The sequence below is a fragment of the Ceratotherium simum genome, chromosome 5 (genome assembly GCF_057802395.1).
Source record: "Ceratotherium simum simum isolate JZ-2026a chromosome 5, ASM5780239v1, whole genome shotgun sequence".
NCBI lineage: Eukaryota > Metazoa > Chordata > Mammalia > Perissodactyla > Rhinocerotidae > Ceratotherium > Ceratotherium simum.
In genome coordinates this window covers 51873320-51895335 of record NC_141904.1, presented here as the reverse complement: position 1 = coordinate 51895335, position 22016 = coordinate 51873320, and the positions used below count along the sequence as shown (strand labels likewise).

At 56.6% G+C, this 22016-nt stretch overlaps 2 protein-coding genes across 7 annotated transcripts in view; one reads left to right on the top strand and one right to left on the bottom strand.

Annotated features, from left to right (window-relative positions):
- The window catches only part of MAPKAPK3 (MAPK activated protein kinase 3), a 31539-nt gene extending 25979 nt beyond the window's left edge, over positions 1 to 5560 (bottom strand). Inside the window, exons 1-2 of one of the 4 annotated variants that reach the window (XM_087431087.1) lie at positions 5542 to 5560; positions 1350 to 1626 (exon numbers count right to left, since the gene is read on the bottom strand). In XM_087431087.1, coding sequence (XP_087287213.1) covers positions 1350 to 1574 — 225 coding nt within the window. In that variant the 5' untranslated portion in view covers positions 1575 to 1626; positions 5542 to 5560. Of the gene's footprint in view, positions 1 to 1349; positions 1799 to 1898; positions 2015 to 5541 lie in introns of those variants that run through there. The other 3 variants (XM_014792517.2, XM_014792525.2, XM_087431088.1) reach the window with 3 other exon arrangements.
- Positions 5561 to 7437: 1877 nt separating this feature from the next.
- On the top strand, positions 7438 to 12971 carry CISH (cytokine inducible SH2 containing protein). 3 transcript variants are annotated; one of them, XM_004419755.3, is made up of 3 exons: positions 7438 to 7783; positions 10953 to 11173; positions 11395 to 12971. In XM_004419755.3, the coding sequence occupies exons 1-3, from the start codon at positions 7764 to 7766 to the stop codon at positions 11925 to 11927; spliced, it is 774 nt and encodes a 257-aa protein (XP_004419812.1). In that variant the 5' UTR covers positions 7438 to 7763; the 3' UTR covers positions 11928 to 12971. The 3 variants fall into 3 exon arrangements, with proteins under 3 accessions (XP_004419812.1, XP_014648019.1, XP_014648026.1); XM_014792533.2 differs by lacking the exon at positions 7438 to 7783 and adding an exon at positions 7790 to 8009; XM_014792540.2 differs by lacking the exon at positions 7438 to 7783 and adding an exon at positions 7923 to 9199 and having other exon boundaries at positions 10949 to 11173.
- Positions 12972 to 22016: the final 9045 nt, after the last annotated feature.

The following is a 22016-nucleotide window of genomic DNA, read 5'->3' as shown; positions in this document are numbered from 1 at the left end:
CTGAGTTAGTAGGTGAAGAAGCTGTGCCTGGGACCCGGCGTCACCAGCCCAGCCCTGAGCCTCCTCTGGACCCATCCTCATGATCCCCTCCAAGACTACCCAGGGGAGACAACCCCTCTACCAGCCCTCGTACCTCCGGGAAAGACACAGGGAGCTGGGCCCAGGTCCCTGCTCAGATACTTGTAGACCCTGTGCCCTAAATAAGTCCTGTAGCCTCTCTAGGCCTGTACCAGCCCCTGTACCAATCACCCTAAGCACATCATCTCACTCCAAGCTCACATCAACCCCTTATCTTTTCCCCTGAACAGAGGCAGAAACCTGGTTTCAAGAGTCCAGGACCTAGTCCAAGGTCATGGAGCTGGCAAATGCAGGCCAGAGATCAGAGCCACATCTACAGGACTCTGAGCTCAGGCTCATAATTGCAGCGTCTATAAGATGGGAAGATCCTTTGCTGCATTCTAACCTCCAGGAGCCACTCTCCTTGCCATGCTCTACCCATCCAGGTGGCTGCTGGCACAAGCTGCAATTGAGTCAAGTTCCCAGTGATGACAAATTCAAGGGATTCCGGGTATAGGGCAGGGTCCTGGGCCCAGAACTAAGTGACTTAAGCCAGAACTACATTGGCTAGATCAGCCACCCCCAGAACTCCTGGGATTCCACCTGTATCAGTGAGGTCTTAGCCAGGCCTCCAGGGAGCCTGTGGGTGACATGGCTAGATGGCTGGCCAGCCCTCTGCCCAGGAACTGGGGTGGATCGGGCTTGGAGCAGGGCCTGCCTCTTTCAACATGGGGTCGGTGACTCAGCTGGAGCCTATCAGCAGCCTCCTGCCCAGGGGTGAGATGGGCGCAAGCCCTGCCCACCAGCCAGCCCTGGGAGGCTCCCACCACTCCAGACTAGGCAGGCAGGGGCCACAGGAGAAAGTAGTCCTACCCCAAGCCTTGGTGGGGACTCTGCATCAGGCAGAGGGAAACTCAAACTCATTCCAGTCAGAAGATCTTTTCATGGAAGGAGCAGCTAAACTGAGTGACGGCCCCCCTTGGGGCCCAACACATAGGCCCAGCCAGAACATGAGTCAGGAGCCACTCCTCTACTTCCGGGTACAGCAGGCTCTACCCACACTGACTCCACCCCTTGCTCCCAGGGACACCCTGAGCTTAGCTTAGGCTAAGCCTCAGTTTCCCCATCTGTAAAGCGGGGAAGACCAGGAGCTGACCCTGCAGAGGAATATGAGGATGAAACGTGATACTGAGCATAAGAAGCTTAGCAGGGGCCCTGGGCATATCGTGCACCCACAGGCCTCCGCTGTTGGGCCCTCCGCGTCACCCACACGGCAGTGAGGGGTTACTGACCTTCAGAGCACACTTCTGCCGGGTGCGCCGGTGGAAGCACTCAAGCACCTTGCCATTCACGCCCAGGCCCAGCACCTGCTTGGACAACTGGTAATCATCGGTCACTGCGTACTTCTTGGGCTCCCGCCGTCCCCCGAGGGCCGGAGCCCCGGCTGAGCCGAGTCCGCAGGGTGCACCTGGCGGTGGCGCGGGGCCCCCCTGCTCGTCTGCTGTCTCGACATCCATGGCCCCCGCGGGGCGCTCACAGGCGGCCCCAGCCTGGCGCGTCCAGGGCCACCTGGGGAAGAGGAGAAGAGTGAGTTCCGCTCAGATTCCTCCAATACACCCCAGCCTTGGAGGCCCTGAGCCAGACTGGGCTACGGGCCGGGGACACGGCCGGGAATGCGGGGCGAACTGCCTGCGAGTACGGACGCCCGGCAGGGGGCGGTGGTGGCGCAGCCGGGCACAAGCGAGTCCGGCCGGGACACCTGTCAAAAGGGCAAGGGGCTGGGCGCGGAGTGGCCGCGAGGTCTGGGGAGCGGGAGGTGGAGGGGCCCAGTGAGGGCGTACCTGCCGAGAGCATACCTAGCGGCAGTGCACTTGGCTGCGGCGCCGGCGAGGGGCAAGGGCGGCGGTCGCGGGAGCCGGCTGCCACGAGCTCCCTGAGCGGAGTCGCGCCGCCGGCGGCCCACGTGACCGCCCCCCCTCCCCCACGCTTCCCCAACTTGGGGCCGGGCTCGGTCAGCCTTAAAGGGCCAGGCGAGCTCGGGCAGGACGGGGCGGGGCCGGAGCCCTTGGGAGGCCCCGCCCCAGAGAAGGGAGGGTGTGTGGGGGGGAGAGACAGAAATAGGAGGCGTGGCTTCTCGAGGGGGCGGAAACCTCCTAGGCAGTGGGGGCCGTGCGCAGCCGGGTCCCCCATGGGCAGTGCGAGCCTTGAATTTTACCAGCGACCTAGCAAGTGACAGCGCAGGAAGTCGTGTTTCTCTTGGAACCTCAGGTAGCCACTTGAGTTGGGTGTTTTCTCTGCACGCTGCCAGGCGGCCCTTCTATATGGCTTGAGAGGCTTGCGACTTCTTTAGTGGTGGCCCACCGCCAGTCTACCTAAATTCTGAATTTTTGCCGACATGCCCAGTGAAATGGTAGTTCGTTGTGATTCGCGTCTCTCTCGTCCCTGGTAGCTCTGGGCGTCTCCCGGGCACTGACATCTCTCCCTTTCTGTGCATCTCCTGCTCATATCTGTGGCTTAATTTTTCCATTGGGATGCAGCTTCCTTAGACCAGAAATCCTAAATTCTTATTGGGTCAGATCCATCATTTTTTTCACCTTATGGTTTGGGCTTCTGGTGTCATGTTCAAAAAGCCTCCTCCCCCTACTCCAGTGACAGATATTCTCCATTAGCTATGTGTTTCCCTTCCACCTTTAGGTCTCTATTCTGAGCCCATCTTAGACTACCTTACATATTTTGACCATATTTTGAGCCAGTTTTCCCATCACAGGCTGTTAACTCTTATTTCACAGATGAGGAAACTGAGGGCCCCGGAAAAGAAACAACTTGTCTAGAGCCGCAGGGGCTGTTGCTGTCTCCTTGGGAAAATCTGTACTACCGCTGCACATCCCTCCCACCCTCCAGTCCCGAGGCTGAGGGACCTGAACTGAGCCACCTGAGGTGGCTCGCTTGGGACTGGGAAGGTGCGACTTGGGGCAGGATCCCTGCACGTGCCTCTGCTGCCATCTACAGGCCACCGGCAGGGCTGCAGGCACCGCGGCCTCGGATTCACCCATAGGTGTCTCTGAGCCATTCTTCTGGCTTCGGGATTGGGGCCCTGTGAGGGCGCCCCCATGCCCTAACACACACCCACCGTGGACGCCTGGGCTGCAGGTCCTGGAGAGTGGGCACCCACTGTGTGCTGGCATTGAGCTGGATGAGGGTGTGGGGAGTTCTTTCCTGCCTCCTTGAGGTGACCTTCGAGCTAGCAGGGTTCAGTGAAGCAGAAACCCTGATGATAGCCTTAACTGACGGTACTGAACCTTCTTTCAGACCAGACGCTGGGTGGGTGCTCTACCTGGGCACCCCATGACTTCACTGGGACTGGAGGAGGGAGGGCTGTACCCATCCACGTGGCCTACAGGACAGACATACAAGACAGACAAGCCCTGAGAGGTCAAGCCCTGCCTAAGGTCACTAGTTATCATGGCATAGCCCCCATCCCAACTCCCCGAGAACAACTCCAGGGCCCAGCTCTTACCCTCAAACTATGCCTTCCTCTCATGTGCCTCCTTGCTCCCCTCCCACATCCACATGTACAAACATACTCTCACACATGTTCACATATACACACATATATGCACAATCACGTTTACACATGTGCATGCACACGCACAGAGACACAAAGGCATGCACATGCATGCACACACACACATTTATGCCCAGGTGGACCCAGAACCTCTGTCCCTGAGCCCTACCTGAGAATCTGATCCAAGATCTCAGAGCCTTGGAGGAAGACCTGTGATCCAGAAGCATCTCTGCTCGGAGACTGGAGAAGAATCCTCCCTCTGGAGGCTACCGGTTTGGGCCAGGCAAACCTGAAGCTAAGCAAGGTCTTATTCTGGACAATCAGGGTCCCACTCATAAGCAGAGTGCTAGGCAGCTGGGGATGGAGGCTGGCTCCTTGTCCCAGCCAAGGGCATATCAATGTATGCTGTGGTCTTTGAGATATCTTATTTTCTAAAAGTGGAGTTAGATTACAATTGTTCTAAAAATTTTGTAATAATTTTTTGTGTGTGTGAGGAGATCAGCCCTGTGCTAACATCTGCCAATCCTCCTCTTTTTTTGCTGAGGAAGACTGGCCCTGAGCTAACATCCGTGCCCATCTTCCTCCACTTTATGTGGGACGCCACCACAGCATGGCTTGCCAAGCAGTGCGTCGGTGCGCGCCCGGGATCCGAACCGGCGAACCCCGGGCTACCACAGTGGAGCGCGCGCACTTAACCGCTTGCGCCACCGGGCTGGCCCCTGTAATAGTAATTGTTTAACTGGTCTCTTTTTTATATTAAAATTTTTAATTGCGTAAAACTTGCTTGTTATAATAAATTCAAACCATACAGAAATGTAAAAAGTAAGTAATGGTGATGCCTCTCCTCTTGCAGTCTCCATAGCCAATGCCAATGCTTACACAAGCACACACATTCCCCACTTGGGTCCATCATAGATGTTTTGCAACTGCTCACTTAACCAAGGAGAGTCAGGATGCATGGTTTCCCCTTGCTGCTCATGTTCCAACGACCATCTGCCACATCCAACTGCACACTGATGGGAGGATTCAGTATTCGGGATGGCTGGATTGGGGCAGGGGTGGGTTCATGGTGGCAGACTCTGCCACGCAACCCTCGGTGATAGCTGTATGTCTAAGGGGACAGGGGCCGAGCCCTTTGGAATAGCTTACAGAGATGAAGGGGTCCAGTGTGTGCCTAAGGGGTGAGGGGCTGAACATATCCCCCCACCCCTTCACACACACATACACCTGTGGACTGTCCTTTGGGGAGAGGAGAGGCTGCACATGGTGAGAGTATAGAAACCAAATGAGCCAGACTTGGAGGAAGACACTGCTATGTATTCTTGTGACCGACCCATCTTGGGACTGTTCTGGGTGGGGAGGGGTAGGGAGATCCTGCAGCAAGGCCAATCCCTGGAGTACAGGGGAGGGATTATCCTGGAAGGGAAAATCTATGGAGATTTGGCAAGTGAAACCATAAAAGGAATTGCCACCGGGTGGCAGTGTGGGCCCAGCAGTCAGAGCAGGGGTGCCAGCAGAGCAGCCAGGCAGGAGAGGTGATAATGAGATGGCCAGAGGGACTCACAACACCTGGGGCAGGCAGGCACTTGGGGCAAAACAGGGGCACACCACTGTTCCCAGCATGCAGGTGAGGTGCACAAGCACTGTCAAATTCACAAATGGTGGGTAGAGGACAAAACCCTTGGGGCCCTTTAGTTTACACACAATTTAGAACTGCACAATCACTGACTTCCATAGGGGACGCTTTCAAGGGGACACTCATGGTGCTCTGACATTGACTGGCTTAGTTAGGGGCAGGGAAGCTTCACTGAGGAACTTAAAGCTGGATCCTGAAGGATGCCTAAAAGTTGGCATGTCGCAGGTGCCTCAAGAGGAAGTGGGGGTGGGGGTAGGGCCCTGGGCTCCAAGCCCCAACTCACCACTGGCTAGCTGTGAGATCTGGGGTACAATGTAACCGCTCTGTGCCTCAGTTTCCTCACCTGTAAAGAGGGGAAAATATGTAGTAGTTAGACAATGAAATGAGGCTGGAAATTGCTGAGAGAGCCTGGCACATAGTAAGCATTCAGAAAAGCAGTCACAGAGGGAAGGGGTAGAGTCTTGGGGTAGATAGCTTGGGATTTGGCCCCACAGAGACCCAGGTTCAAATCCTAGCTCTGCTGCTTGGCAGCTGTGAAGCCCCTTTGTCTTCATAGTAATGGGGCAGTAGACAGTTCCTACTGGGGAGACAGTGCCTTACACAGGGGCTCCATGCTGAGCTCTCCAGGTGCCCCAGCCATCAAAATGAGTAATGAGGTCTCCACACCCACCCCCATCCCAAGAAACCAGCTTCTGGCCTACTCAGGAGGGGCTGGCAGGGCTACTGTGAAGCTCGACTTCCCTTCTGGAAATTTACCGAGAAGTGGGTCCGCTGAAGTCATTTCTCATCTTAACCAATTATTTTTTCCTGTTTCACAGGGTTTTGCTGCTGGATCTCCTCTGTCTTCCGCCCCCTCCCAGGCAGGGCAAGCTCAGCCCTATCTGCCCTGGGAAAAGCCTAGATACTATCATTCAGGGCTCTGAACACTGCCAGGAGTCTGTCATCCTTGCCAGGGGACCCAAAGCTTACTTTTTTGGGGGGAACCTGGGAGTACACACTGGGCAGTGGAGGGAAGTGGACCCTGCCCCTCTCTAATTTTCTCCCCCTCCTTCTGGCCTAAGGACTTGGAGGAGGTGTCCACAGCCCCTATGGTCTTTCAAGATGCTCCCTGGTGAATCCAGTGAACTGGGAAAAGGTGGAGAGGGTGGGGGATAGGAGCATGGGATTCTGACTTAGAGTTGGGATCAAACTTTAGCCCTGTTATTTCCTAGCAAGGCATTTTGTTCCTTGGGGCTCAGTCTTCCTATCTGCATAATGGGGGAAATACCAGCTGTTGAGGATCAAATGCAGCAAGTGCTCCATGTAGATGGGATGGGTGTCACTGCTCCATCCTTCTATCTTTATCCCCCTAACTTCAGTTTATCTCTGTGTGTTTGGAGCTCCAGGTCTCTCTCCCACATTTTGGGGGGGGCCCCACCAACCCAGAGATACATGTGGACTGTCCTGTGTGGTCAGCTAGGGGCTGACCATAACTGCCTGCCTCCCAAAGCCAGTAGTCACTTCTTCCCTGATTGGCGGCCCAGCCTGGGGCCCAGACTGGATGGCCCTGCCTGGTGCACAAGGTTAGGATGTGCCTTCACCCCCATCTCTTTCAGAGAAATCGTTCTCTCCTGGATCCTTTTGGCTGTGGTGGCCGCAGGCTTGACCCCCGTGAATCTGCTCAGGGTCATCATTGATCTGAGGCCTCCCTCTGCACCCTTCCCCCCGCCCCCCGCCGTGTCCCTCTCCAAACCCCACCCCATGACACCCACTTTCCCACCATCCCACACACAGAATCCGGCTGTCCAAGTGCAGCCCACAGGGGACGCTTGCACACCAGACAGACCGCCTTGGAGGAGCCGCTAGCTGGGAGGACAGGCCCAAGACACTCCTCGCGCTGCCACCGGTTCTACAGAGAGATAAGGGGGCCTGTCCTCGACGAAGCGGAGGGCCCAAAGGAAGTCTGGACTCAGGCGCGTAGAGCCCGGTCGCGTCCCTAGTCTTCTCCAACCGGATCTTTTCCTACTGGTCTCTAGGTCACGCTCAACGCTGCTAGGTCACGTCAGTCTCGGATCCATGCGCTGCAATTGGCCCGCCCAGGCCACTCGGCTCCGCCTCCTGCGCTGCGATTGGTCGGCGCGGGGGACCCCGCCCCATTTTCCTGGAAAGTTCTTGGAAATCTGTCAAAGGTGTTTCCTTTAGCCGCCATCCGCCCCAGACACCGGAGCGGACGCCTCCGCCCGCGCCCCTCCCTGGCCGAGCTGCACAGCCGGCGGTTCTAGGAAGACGTCGCTTCCGGGAAGGGCTGGGACACAGAGGACAAAAGATTAGGTGGCCCGCCCCGCCCTCCTGGCCCGCCCCCCGCGCCCTCCTGGCTCGCCCGCCCTGCCGCCTCTCAGTCCCTGCCGGTCTCCTGTGCGCCCTGGGAGCCTGCCCTGCGAGCGCGATCCGCGCCCACTGGCTCCCTCCAGCCGCCGCCGTCTGGCCGAGCCCCAGCTCCGGAGCTGCTGCTGTCGTTGCCGGGACATGGTCCTCTGCGTTCAGGGGTAAGCGCGGCTCTCCGCTCCCGCCCAGCCTCCGCGCCAGGCACACGGGAGAGTACCGGCCTCGTGCTAGCTGCCGGGTATTGAGAGGATTTGACGGCTCGGAGATGACCGAGTGCGGAAGGACCTCGGGAGTGACAACAGGGAATGGTGACAACACCGTCACCACCTCTACTCGCACTGTGGATAGGGCAGCTGTGGGGTCGGCTGGCGACGGGAGGAACACAGGGTGAGCTAAGCCTGGGTTCTGGCTGGAGCAGGTGGACGCCAACGGCAGCGCGTCCTCCAAGACGTGGCTCACCTGCCCAGACCCCCTTCTGGGCTCGGAACGCTGTACCCTAGCCTGCCAGCCACACGGTCTACTGGTGATCTTGGGCCAGCCTCTGCCCCTCTATATCCTGACATCCACTATCCTGCCGTGGGCTAGCAATTAGGCTCTTCTTGGGAAGCCAGCCTGAGATCTTTGCTTCTCCCCAGGCTGACACCTACTGACCAGCAGTTCTTAGGAGAGCCTGGGTTTGGCCTGGTCCTGCCTGGGGCACCCCTACAATCACCTCACCCCTTCTCTCAGCCCAGCCTGGGATCCCATTGTGAGAAAGACCTTGGCTCCTTGCCTCCCTTCTCCAAGTTTCCCAAAGACTTTGGAGGTGGGGTCAGGGCTGATAAGACAGAGTCTTGGCCTCAGCTGAGCATTCTTGGCACATTCCTTCCGCCCAGAGCCTCAGCGTCTCCTTCATCAGAGGGATCTGATGCTCTCCAGACTGATCTGACAGGAGTTCAGAAAACTCCAGGGAGAGAGAAGAGAGATGTGCGTGGGTGCTCCACACCCAGGGAGAGCTGGGTGGCCCAGTGGCTGCTGTTATCAGAACTGGCGTGGTACCAAGTGAGGAAGGGTGGGGCAAGGCTGAAGAGCCCCTTGCTCTGAGCAGTCCTGTTCCCAGGGAGGAGACCTGGAGATGCTAGGAAGACTGTCCTTCTATACTTCTCCATGATTGTCTCCAGCATCTGGATTTTGGGACTCCTGAACACCTCCCCCACCTCTGCCTTCCTCTTCAGGACCCTCCCAATTTCTGGGTCCCACACTCTCTTTCACTTTGCTCTAGCTGAAATTCCCCTTGGAGCCTCAGGGCCAGTGTTGGGTGTCAGGGAGTAAGATTTTTAAGACCAAACGCACAGCCACAGACCAGCTGGTGCCCTCCTGGGGTAGGGGGCAGGGATTCCCAACTGTAGGTTTGGGCTTCCAGCTTTGCTGAGGGGTCCCCCCTCAGGGCTGAGTATGCACCACTGGCATGTGTCCCCAGGCAGGACTCACCGGCTGGGCTCCACAGCAGGCATACACACGTACAAGCCACCCACACCTGGAACACACCAGACACCACCCCTGCCATGATGATGACACAGCCATGGACACACCTCTCCTCAGATACACAGTCACTCACCAGGAGCTTGTGGGGACCAATACAGCCATTCACACACCTAGACACCATATTGGCCCCAGAGGTGCCCACGCTCACATGTGTCCTGCTAAACTGTCTGGACATGGCCACCCACAGAGGCTCTGGCCTGACCACCTAGCAGCCTACCGTGCTTCTGGAAGGCTCCTGGGTCTGAGCTGAGCTCTGGGCCCCAGCAGGCAGGCCACCTGCCAGTTCCCTGGAACTCGGCCTCTGGCTCCCCAAGTGGGATTCCAGAGCCCCCATAGTGTAGCCAGGGTGGGTGTGGAAAAGTATTAGGCAGGCTGTGGTATGCCAGGGTCTTATGGCCCCTTCTCGTCATGAGTGGTCATGGGGCCCTGACTTGTTAAAATCTTCTAGAGCTCACCTAAAACCTACACTGTCAGATCTGGCTCCTCTATCTGGCTCCTGCCACCAGCTCTTGCCTACCTTTTCCTGCCTCGTAAGCAATACCTGGCACTGTTTACTCATCTTGTCATCTCGCCCAGAGTGCCTCCCCCTCTTTCCTTTGGCCTGGCAGACTCAGCTCAGGAGCAGACAGACCCTGACTCCCCCATGACACTTATGCTTTTATGACTTTGGGTTATAAGTTCTCCTGGAGGGCAAGGCCCATGGTTTCATTATCTTGGTTTTCTGAGGCCCAGCAGGGGACCAGCCCTTGAACTGAGGCCTGAGGATGTATTTTGTGAGGAGTGAGGGAGGACCAGCAGTCTCTTCCTTGGGAACCGGGTCCATGCCCTGCCTCTCACTCCCAGGAAAACCCAGGCCACCATGCTGGGTGAGCTTCCCCTAGAGAGAAGCTACTGCTCCGATTGAGGCCAACTCAGCAACTCAACTCTAGCCATCTGAGACTACTGTGTGGCTGAACCCCTCAGTATCTGGGCTGGTAGGACTCCTCATTGGGGGTGGAATTTGGGGCCTAGTGAAGAGCAAAGTTTGCATAAGATGATAGAGCTGAGTAGGGCTGGCTTGCCAGGGTGGGATCTGGAATGTGGGATGAGTACGCTGCCCTTTGGTGGGAGCTCATGTTTATGGGAGGTGAGACTTGCCAGGGCCTTTAGAGGCCACTGTCTACCCCAGACCCTGGAAGTCCTCCCTTTCTGGGAGGAGCAGAGAACAGGAGTCTGACCTGTTTGGGGAGATTGTTCCAGCCTCTAAGCCCTGGCCAGTGTGGACCCAGGTCCCTCTGACAGATACTCCTGTCTGTGAGGAGGTAGCATGTAACCTCAGGCCTCCTACCATAATCTTGGGGCCTCTCTGGAGGATCCCACGCAACCCCTCCCATGGCCCAACCAGAACCAGTACCATGTAGTCAGCCCACTTCAGCCAATGTGAGGCTTCTTTGCACTGGATCCTATCAGTGTGGTAGGGAGACTAACTGGCCACTGTGAGCTAAAAACGCCTATAGTTAAGGATCTGTGTTTTTGGTTGGTGCAAAATAGAGAAAGAGAGATTACTGTTTAATTAGTGCAGGAGGGTGGAGAAGTCTCTTTCAAAAGAGGGCCCACATGTGTGGGAAGAAATCAAGGGGCCTTTCGTGATGACAAGTGGGAGGTGGGGTACTGGTCTTATTGAACCCATGGGTGGGCAGAGGGGAAACTGAGGCTCATAGTAAGATGGACTGGCCAGAGGTCATGTAGCCAGTCTGGGATGTAGGGGATCTCTGCAAATGGGGACAGCACAGGGCCTGCACTCACTGCCCATCCACCCCCTTCTAGACCTTGTCCTTTGCTGGCTGTGGAGCAGATTGGGCAGCGGCCCCTGTGGGCCCAGTCCCTGGAGCTGCCTGAGCCAGCTATGCAGCCTTTGCCTGCTGGGGCCTTTTTGGAGGAAGTAGCAGAGGACACCCCGACCCAGCCAGAGAGTGAGCCCAAGGTGCTGGACCCTGAGGAAGATCTGCTGTGCATAGCCAAGACCTTCTCCTACCTTCGGGAATCTGGTGAGTCTGAGGAGGGAGGCAGGCCTTGCCCTGGGAAGTCTGATGGGGGAAGCTTAGCTCTGCCTATTGAATCCGATTTGAGAGGCATGGCCCTGTGCAGGAGAGTCTGCTACGGGAGGTACAGTGGGAAGGGGGAGACAGAGCCCTGCCCTGCCCTGGTTTGGTGCCCCCAGCTAATTTCCACTATGATTAGTCTCTCACACCCCTCTCCACTTGCCTAGGCTGGTATTGGGGTTCTATTACTGCCAGCGAGGCCCGGCAACACCTGCAGAAGATGCCAGAGGGCACATTCCTAGTACGGGACAGCACCCACCCCAGCTACCTGTTCACACTGTCAGTCAAAACCACCCGCGGCCCCACCAACGTGCGCATTGAGTACGCCGACTCCAGCTTCCGCCTGGACTCCAACTGCCTGTCCAGGCCACGTATCCTGGCCTTCCCAGATGTGGTCAGCCTTGTACAGCACTATGTGGCCTCCTGTGCTGCTGACACCCGAAGTGACAGCCCTGACCCTGCACCCACCCCAGCCTTGCCTACCCCTAAGGAAGATGCACCTGGTGACCCAGCGCTGCCTGCCCCTGCAGCCACTGCTGTGCACCTAAAACTGGTGCAGCCTTTTGTGCGCAGAAGCAGCGCCCGCAGCCTGCAGCACCTGTGCCGCCTTGTCATCAACCGTCTGGTGGCTGACGTGGACTGCCTGCCACTGCCCCGGCGCATGGCCGACTACCTCCGACAGTACCCTTTTCAGCTCTGACTCGGCCGAGCATCCACCTAGCCTTACCCAGCCATCCCCAGGAAAGGACACTGGCCCCAGCTGGACTTGGGCTCCCACTGTCCCTCCTCCAGTCATCCTGGTGCCTGCATGCATCTGGCAGGAAGAGCCAGCAGGAGGCAGGGGGTAAGGGGAAGTGTCACATGACTTGGAGGTTGCGCCCCCAGCTCCCATGTGGCTCCATTGTGGTGAGCCATGTGTCAGAAGAGAGGGAGACAGGCAGGACCTCGTCTTACCCTGTGGGCTGGGCACAGGCTTGCCGTGGCCTCCTGAACTGTGTAGACTTTCCCGGCCCTGGTTTCTTAGTCCATGGGGCAGGGCGGGCTCCCTCCTTCCAACCAGCCCGTCTCAGGGAGGTTGGCAGCCAGAGGAACTGAGGTTGACAGTGACAGTCCCCTGGAGCAGGGGAGTAGGCCAGGCTGGGGACTGCACAGTTATACAGTATTTATTTATTTATTCTTGTGTTGGTCTTGGGGTGAGCCAACCCCACTTCTCTGCCCCGAGCCCTGAGTGCTCCGGAGACCCCAGCTCTGCCTTCTTCTCTGATTCCTCCCTGCGGAAAGCCCCATCCTGAGACGTGTTGCTGGACCCAAGGCAGTCCTGGAAGTCCTGGCGCTGACCCACCCACTTGTAAATGTGTCCTCCTTCTTCTGCCTGCAGCCCTGTTTTGGGAGGGTGAGTGATTGGACAAGAAATTGGAGCCATAGCGTCAGTTCCCAGCAGAGCCTGCCTTCCACCCCCTTGCAGGGCAGAGCTCCATCTGCACAGAGCTGGTCTTGTGGGGGCACAGGCCCCACGTGAGCGCATGCGCTGTGTCAGGAAAGGGGGTGCTAGTTCAAGGGCTGCCGCTCCAGCTCTGCTGGGGCTGCTTCCTACCCAGGAAGGCGCCTGCACATGAGAAAGGGAACGAAATACATACCTGATATGACTTTATAAAGTAATTATTACAACAAAAAATAGTTTGGTAGTCTTTTCTTGCACTGATTTTTCTGTAATGAAAATAAAACTGTACTTTTCATTTAAGGAGCCCTCAGTGGGGCCTATTTTGAGTTCTGTACACAATTTGTCCCCTTTAATCTTATTATCATTATCTCCCACTTTACATTTGGGTGAGCCAAGGCCCAGAGACCTTATATGGCTGAGTAGGCCCTACTAGGGGACTCATTGAAGAGTGGAGGGGGCAGGGAGCAGCCTTTCTCTCATTCCCCCTTGTTCCGCTTGGAGGATAGGAGGCAGGAGGTGAAGGCCAGTTGGATTTCCTGCAGAGTCACTGCCCAGGCCACTGCCGGGTGGCGGGGCGGGGGTGGGTGGGTGGGGCGGGGCAGACAGAGGAGCACCTGACCTGAAAGATGTGTAAACAGGAGATGCCAATTAAAGATTGAAAGTAGAGAATTCTAGGGGGATGAGTGATGTGGACCACTCCTGGGGGCAGCGTCTTTTTAGATGAGGCCAACAGTCAGAGGAGTCAGGGCCAGTCATGCCAGGGAGAAGGTACAGGGTGTGCAAAGGCACCAGGGCGTGACTGGAAAGCTCATATTCCTGACCGCAGAGAGGCCTGGGGAGGGGTCATTCTGTGCAGTGGGGCACAACAGTTGAGTTGGGGATAGTGGCCAGTAAGCCTGCAGAGTCTGGCCCTAGGTGAGGGCTGGTAGTGTTCTGGCCCTGGCTGGTTGGAGTTGGGGGACCCTCTCCTCTCATTCAGGGTCCTGCACACGAGAAGTGGGTGGAAGAGCAATTAAAATGAAAACACTCTCCATTATCTGATGGTCTGACTCTGAAACACCTCAGCCTTGAATCCCACTATGTCCTGAAATTTTCTGCACCTTTACTTAAATACCTCACAGGAAAGCTCCTCTAAATCTCATTCATAGCCTTCTAACCCTTATTTTAGAAATAGTTCTAACCTTCCTGTTTTCTTAGCCCTTAGACAATTAGAAGTTGCAGATTAGAAGAGCCAAACGCTGGCAGATTGAGAGCAGGAACGTGTGAGGAGTGACATGTTGATGATGAGGAGGAGGCAGGAAAGGATACAAAGCAAGAACTAGAGAGGCACAGGACCCTGGGGGCATGGAGATAGTTGTGGCAAAGAATGGAGTTGACATTGGGTGAGAGTGACCAAGAGGTGGATGAGAGTGAATAAAAGGTGAGTGAGGGCTGTTTTTACTGGGAGAGGTGCCCAGGCCCAAATGTCCAGCCTGGCACTTTCTTTGTTGCTGGCTGCAGGGCGTGATGGCACACTTCCTCCAGGTCACCATGGCCCTGCCAGGGATGTCTGTGGTTCCTCATTGCTTCAGCCTGGATCTCAGCCCTTTTCTGGCTCCCAAAATGCCTGAGGTGACCCCTCAGTCTGCTCCACTCCCAGATCTAAGACACCCAGATGGCGAGTAGTGGACACGGAGGGACCAAAGGCAGGCTGTTCCCTACTTAGTGCCGTAGCCTGGACAGAAAGCTGCTGTAGCAAGAGAAGCCCAGAAACTCTTCATTGTCCATAGAGGGGAAGACATCTCAGGGTGCCTGCTGGGTGCTGGCAATGGACAAGGGCTTTACACCTCCTGTAGTGCTCACCACAACCCTGGGAGTGGGTCTAAATATTACCCATACTCCACGAGTGAGGAAACTGAGGCCCAGAGGGTGCAAGGGACCGGCTGAGGAAGTGGCACAGAGCAGAGCTAACCCTGAGGGGTCCCAACTCCCCATCTACCCTGGTCTGCTACATGAGATGGCAAGAACAGGCAGCTGGGGTGGCAGCTTTCAAGAGAGTTGCTCTTGGACACTGGTCTTATGCCCATGTCCCTGCCTGCTAAGGTCTCTGGAGCCACTGGCCTGGCCAACAGGGTCCTGTCCTCCTCACCCTTGCCTCAGCTCAAGCCAGGGTCCAGCTCTTGTCTGGGGCGGGGGTGGGAGGGGGGTGGGGAGGCTGCCAGCTATTTCTGACCTCTGATATTTTTCTGTTTCAATATTCTTTTCATGTTTCCCTATCAGGGGAGTGAGTGACGGCTGCCTAGAACAGGGACAGTGGAGGGCATGCCATCAGGCCCCAGACCCAGCCTAATAGATGCTGAAAATCCTTTGGGCAATGCAATCACCCCTGGGTGGTTCTGAGCTAGTAAAAGCGGCATGCTCTGCTGACACTGGCTGGAGAGAGAGAGGAGCCATCTGGTGGGTGAACAGGACCCTGCACAACATACAGATAGTAACTGGTGATAACCCTTCACTGATGAAGTCCTTTACCAGCACACAAGCTCCTTGGGCACCAACTGGGTCAGACTCCAGCTAGACCATGGGGACACAGCAGGGAACAAGATGGACACAGTTCCCATCCTTGTGGGACTCATGAGCTGGTGGGCGAGAGACAATGGACAAGTGAACGAATGGGCGCTCAGATCAGGTTTTGAGAGTGTGAAGAAAGCAAACCAGGGGGCAGGGCAAAGAGTGGCTTTGGGTGTGGGGACACTGCTGCAGATAAGAGGGTCAGGGAAAACTCTGGAGCAGGGTGGCTGAGCCTCGACAGACAACTTAGGGAAAGGACATCCCAGGTGGAAGGAACTGCCAGTGCAATGGCCCCAAGTCAGGAACAAACCCAGCATGATCAGGAGTAAGGAGTCTGGAATGGCCGCCCAGGAGGGCTGAGGAAACAGAGGAAGGGTGGAGCAGGCAGGGGGGCATGGGGATTTTATTCTGGTGCGGTGGAGTGCCTCTTCAGAGTTTAGCAGGGAAATGCTGTGATCCGATGCTCATTTCTAAGGGGTGAACCTGTCAGCTGGGTGGGGATGGCCCCACAAGGGCCTGGGGGCAGGAGGCCAGAAAGGAGGTGGAGAGGTATGGGATATGGCGGGTAGGGTTTGAGAGGCAGGAGGAGACGAAGGCTGCAACGTGGTGATCCTGGGCAGGCTTCATGCCCCTTGAGTTCTCACGCAGCCTTGTACACCAGCAGAGGTTGTCCTGATTTACAGCAGAAGAGGTAAGATTAAGAGAGACATGGTGGCTTTTTCAGGGTCACACAGCTTGTGAGGGGCAGAGCCAGGGTTCAAACCCTGATTCAAGACCTCACTTGTGTAACCATTGCTCTGCCCTGCCTCCCAGGGGCTGGCATGCTAAATAAAGCCTTGGCACCCACAAAGTGCTGAAGGGGCAGGGTGATTCAGGACGGCCTTCTGGAGGAGAGGGGTAGGGGCTGGGGCTGGGCCCCGGCGGATGCTCCCAGGCTATGGGGAGGTAAGCTTGGAGGTTGGTCCTGCGTGGTGTCCCTCCCAGACTCACCACATCCCTCTGGAATGACTTTGGAACAGAGATGCCACTAGGCCATCCAGGTTTCTCTCGTCAGTGAAGGTCTTGCTGGGATGCTTCACCTATGATCATCGAGTGTCCTAACATCCCCTGGATTATTGGGGCCCCTGCATCTGGGCCCGGCTGTTAATCTACCAACTGAGCAAATCTTGCTGGTCCAAGGCTGAACACAGCCCTGAATAGGGCTGGGGGCATGGCTGGGCTGCCTCCACTCTCTGGTGGGAACCCTCCCACCCTGCACAGTTGCCCGCAGTGAAGTGCAGGGTCAGGGGCCCTGAAATAAGGCCTGACCAAGAAGGCACCAGGATTCTGGAGACTTACAAAGGCCCTCTTCCTCCAGGAGAAGTGGAGCCTGTGCAGGCTTGGGCAGCCCTTTCATACCAACCTGTTAAACCAGTTTTATTATACAGCAGGTTCGAGCTTAGCCAGCAATTCAACAGCCTCTCATGGTAAATGTGTCCTCCCCACCCCTGACTGCAGGGTGTGGGGTCCCCTCCCCAGTTGAGGCAGGCTGCACAGCCAGCCACCCAAGGGGTCACTCCAGTGGTCACTTTGGGCAGCAGGCTGAGGCTCCCACATCTGAGACTCAAGATAGAGGAGACCCCTGGAGGTTTAATCCTGGCTAGCACATCCCCCACACCCTGGTTTTACCCCAACCTCCCCTCCAGTCTGGATTGTGAGCTGTGCACTTGGTTCTGGGGAGTTTCCTTCGACCTCACTGAACCTCAGAAGATTCCTCAGCTGTGAAATGGGAAGAGTGACAGCATCTCTCAGAGGCAGATGGGGGGCCCAAGAGGATGTATGAGGTGAGGCTGAGGAGAGCCCGATAGGGTTCAACCTGGCAGCTGCTGCAGCTGTCGTAAATATTCCTTGTCCACTGTTTTAATCCCGTTTGAGAGGTGGGCCGGGCAGTTCTTGATGACCCTGAGGTTCCCACATGGGCTGCAGGGGAACTGGGCTGCAACTCCCCAGAGCTATAAGCAGCCCTCCGCTCCATCGTCTCTGATGCTGCCCTAGAAGCCCAGCCCTCCACCCTCAGGTGTCCTTTGCCAACCACGGTCTTGGGTTCTAGTCCTGGTGAACAGACCCTTTGGTCTGGTCTCTGCGTGGGCTGGGGTGAAGGCGAGGCCAGCCCAACTTTCTAGCAACTTCTCTGGCAGCTCCAGTAGAGACTAGGCCATCTGCTACCCTTGCCCTCAATCTAGGGGTGGGTCTCCCTCAGGCCTGTCAGTCTCCCAGCCCTCAGTAGTCTGTGCCCTCAGAGGTGAGTTAGAGGTGAGGGAGGTGAGCTGGGCAGGTGACTCTGGGTCTGTCCCACTTCAAAGATGCAAGCCTGAGACCCAGAGAGGCAAAGTAGCTTGTCCGTAGTCACCCAGAGAGGAAGTGGGCATATGGGGTTGGAGCCCAGGTCCTTGAATCCCAGGCCAGGGCTTGTCTCCCCTTATCCTACAACTTTTAAACTAGAGTCTGCTGCCTGCCGGCTGGCAATGTGAACAGCCTGGATCATGCCCCCCCAGACTCCCCTTGTCCAGACCTGGACTCTTCACTGCCTGCTAGACGTGCCTCCACACTCCTCCTATCTTAGAGACAACCCCCATAACCCCTGCTCCCCAACCTGTTGTTCTCCAAGTCCGTCCACCTTGCCCTTGGTCCCTCCCAAGCTCCCCTCCTGCTGCTTTCCATGGCTGCCTTGCCCAGATCTAGCCTTAGCATAGCTCACTCACCTAGCTGGACCATCCTGATGGGCTCCTCCTTGGCCCCCTCAGCCCTACCACCATCTCCAGAGTGAGGTACTTACAAACCCAACCTTGCCCTGCCTCTTCCACTTAGTGATATTCACAGGCTCCCCCCATATCTTGCCCACACCTTACCCCAGGCTTCAGGATATGGCTTGCCAAACTGCCAAGCCAATCCATTCTACCTCCCTCCAAACAGCCCACCACACTGTATCAGTCATCCTGGAATGTCCTTCTTTCTCACTTCTGCCAGGGCAAACTCTTACTCACCCTTCAAAGCCCAACTCAAATGCTCCTTTTCTGAGACACCTTCCCTAACTTCCCCAGCATTTATTCATGCCTACTTTAGGCATCCACTGCATCCTGGGGAATCTCGCTGAAGCCTGAGTTTTCCCAGGTCTCTCCAGCCTGGGGAAGAGAAAACATACTTTCCATTACAGATTCAAAACCACCATTCTTTGGCTTCTTGTGAAATTTTTCTCTCTCTCATACACACACACACACACACATGCACACACCATGCTGTCCATGAAAGTCCCCTGGGGATGTCTTTGAAGAGGCAAATCAGCCAAGTGGAAAGAACACAGGCAGGGTTCACATCTCAGCCCATCCAAAATCACTCTGGGACCTCAGGCAAATAGTTTAACCTCTTGGAGCCTCAGTTTCCCCTTCCATCTAACAGAGATAGTTGTAGCACCCATGCCACAGAGTGGTTGGAATGTGGCTGGGCCTGGTTTGAGTGAGTGGAAGCTGATGCTCATCTATGAGCAGGAGGAGATGCGGCAGACCCAGAGCAGGTAGAGCCTTTTTGGTGTGGCCAAAGCTTCATGCTCAATGGAAAGACAATTTCTTCTATGATCCAGGCCTGGTTGAAGTAAGCAGGGCCCAGAGCACAAGACCTGGCCTCTGAGGGCTGGGAGAACTTGGGACTGCCATGACTCCTCCAGGCAGTCCTCAAGGACTGTTCCACTGCACAGTTCCCGCTAATGAGACCCACACCCCGATGGTGTGGCTGGAGGTGGAGCGGTACCCAGCAATTTCTCCCCAGGCATAGGCTTGTTGTAGGGACTTTCCCCACACCCAGCACCACTGAGCTAGACTGGGCCCTTCCTGTCACCAGAGCTGGGCTCCCTTTCCAGTAGAGGTGAGGATTTCACTCCTAGTCTGGGTTGGGCCAAAGCTTTGTTCTTAAAAGTGCCTCTCGGCCCTCAGCCTCCTCTGGAGAAGCACTTCACCACTCCCCACCCCCACCAGCCCCACTTCTGAGCAACATCACTGTGTGTGTGTTGACCTTTCCACTTAGCCAACATTCTTTTGTTTTTCTCAGCTCCTTCTCATGGTAGGAGGAGCTGTTAGGAGAGCAGATTCTTAGGAAAACTCTTCTCCAAAGCCACAGAGACAGGGGAGCCCAAAGAGACACTGGAAAACAAAGGCTTATTCAGGAGGAGATGGGTTGCCAGGACAGTTAGAGTGTGGGTAAGGGACAGGAGGGGCCTCCTAGCAGAGCGCACTCTTACCCCTGTGCGAATGTCTGCGCGGACTGGCCCCTGGGCATGCTTGCCAGGTAAGCGTTGTCAGCTTGGCATCTAGTAGGCAGGCTGAACTTAGGCAGGCAAAGCTGGGTGACCCTGGGCAGGTTGCTTTCTCTCTCTGAGCCATACATGTCTCAAAGCAGACCAAAGTCCTGGGTTTGCTGTCAGTGTGGTCAGCTAGCTTTCTCCCCACCCCAGAGGTGCCCAGGCTGGGTCTCTATAGCTTTTTACCTCTACACTCAGAGCCAGCGGGTACCTGATTGGGGGCTGTGGGCTTTGGGGGCAGTAGCACCCCCTCTCAGCACCTTGACAATAGCTCCTTTTCTCCTCTGGGTCTCAGTGGGTGAACTGGGCCATGCTAGGCTCCAGGAGGATCCCTGGGCCTTGCAGAGAACAGAGAAGGCGTGGTGTGGGCACCCCCCCACCCCCACCCCGGGTGAGGTGTTTTCACTAGAATCGCAGCAGCTGTGGCTGGAGGCCTCTTCCCAGGAAGAAAGAGCAGAGCGCCTCTTCCAAGAACTCGGAGGAGGCCCACAGGCAGGGGAGGGGGGAGCGGGGGAGTTAATTTTAAACCAAACAGCCTTCAACGCTTCTCAGGAACTGGTTGCTCAACGTGATCTGGCAGGTCCCAGGCGGGTGAGCAGGCCTGGTGCCAGCTCAGAGGTGGCGGCGGGTGGAGGACACACCCCAGAGGGGGAGGCCCAGTGACCTTGAGGGAAGTTGGGCCCTGTCCTTGCCCATAAATCAGGGCCTGTCACCCCCAACCCCCACCTACCCAACGACTTGCTAGGGGTGTGGGGTGGGGTGACTTCCTCTGTCCTAACCAGGCAGGGTGAAATTATAACAGAATAATAGAGGTGTCACGTTCTTCCAAGGGCCCCAACACTGACTGTGCCATCCCCCCTCTCCTGCTCAGAACCTGACATTCCTGTCCCCTGAAAGCCTGCTCTGAGGCCATTTGCCTATGGGTTGGGACCCTAGGATGCCAGGCTAGTGAGGAAGGGGGCAGATGGAGAGGGGAGTGCAGCAAGCTGGTGGAAATTCTAGACCCGAGGATTGCGCCTCTTGTGTTTGCAGGGAGGCTCTGAGCTGAACTCCCCGGGTCTGGCCCCCTGTAGCTGCCTGAGAGTCAAAGCTCTTTCACACACACTGATCTCCTGTTCACCACCCCAGAGTGGCCACCCTCTCCAGGCTAACAGCCTGGGCCCAACTTCCAGTGTCTGGTCCCTAAAGAGGCCTCTTCCAGGGCACCTCCTCCTCCACCACCTCCATCAGCTGCCCAATGAGACCCAGCAGCCTGGGTGGGGCAAGGCCTATATTCTAGGAAAGGATCCTGAGCAAGCACTGCCAGGAGCGACAGTTCTTGGAACCAGCACTGCAGGGCGAGGGGACGCTTCCTGGAACCTGCTGGCCACTCCAGGGAGAGAGGCTCAGAGGACAGGCAGCGACCTAGGTGAGGGGGAGGGGGTGCTGAGGCATCAGCTTGTATCCTTGCTTCCAGAAAGCCCTCCCTGACTGCAGGTACCTCTTTAGACTCCCCCATCTTTAGCACTGAGTCTGCTGGGCCCCTCTAAGGGCTCTGCCAGGACAGGCCCAGGTCTGGCATGGCCTCTGAGGTACCCGGCATCCAGCCCAGGAATAGGCAAAGAGTGGACAACCAGAAACAGGAGGGGTAAAGGGCTGAGACTCAGTGCCCAGGTGGGGGCTGTGTGCCTGGGGGAGGGGCAGTGTGTGGGTGTGGGCACACAGGTGAAAGTGGGATATTAGGTGTGAGTGTATTGCCCAGGCCGGTGAGCAGCCAGGGGTGTGAAGGGCTAAGGGAGAGTGGGAGGGAGAGCATGGTTGGGTCAGCAGTGCCAGGCCCTGCTCACTGAGTCCCCATTGCTGATGGACAGGCAGCCTCTGGCCAGGACTCCTGTCACTCCTTCAGGCCAGTCTTTTCCTACAAAGCCTTTCCCTCAGATCCCTGTCCCACAGCTGGGGTACAGGCCCTAGCTTCAGCATCAGGCCACCTAGAACAGTCCTAGAACCAGTGCCCAGCTGTGCAGCCTTGAGCATGCATGTGGCCTGTTGGAGCCTCAGTTTCCTACCTGAGAATGAAGAGGAGGAGCTGCAGGGCCCCCAGGAAGGTCGTGAGGGGTGTGACCCAGGTCTGAGACTGGGTTGGGCCTAGCCACACTTTGAGGGAGTAGCCATGAGTGTTCCCATCACAGGGTCCCAGGGTCATCACCCTCAGAGCAGGGGCCTTGAAGTCTGGCTGAGGGGACTAGGGGGCAGAGCAGGATCAGCATAGAGGGGAAGTAAGGGCCTCCCTCTCTGGCTGGGTGGGCTTGGGGCAGCCTTTTAACTACCTGTTTGCTTTCAGAAGAATGGAGAACCCTCCCTAGCCAAAGCTGGCCAGAGGTATGGGCAGGGACTTTTCTCTCTCTTCATGCCCTCAGGTCACTACTTGGCTCTCAATGAGCACAGCTCCAAGCCTGCTACCCACCCATCCCAAACATGTCACAGAGAAGGGG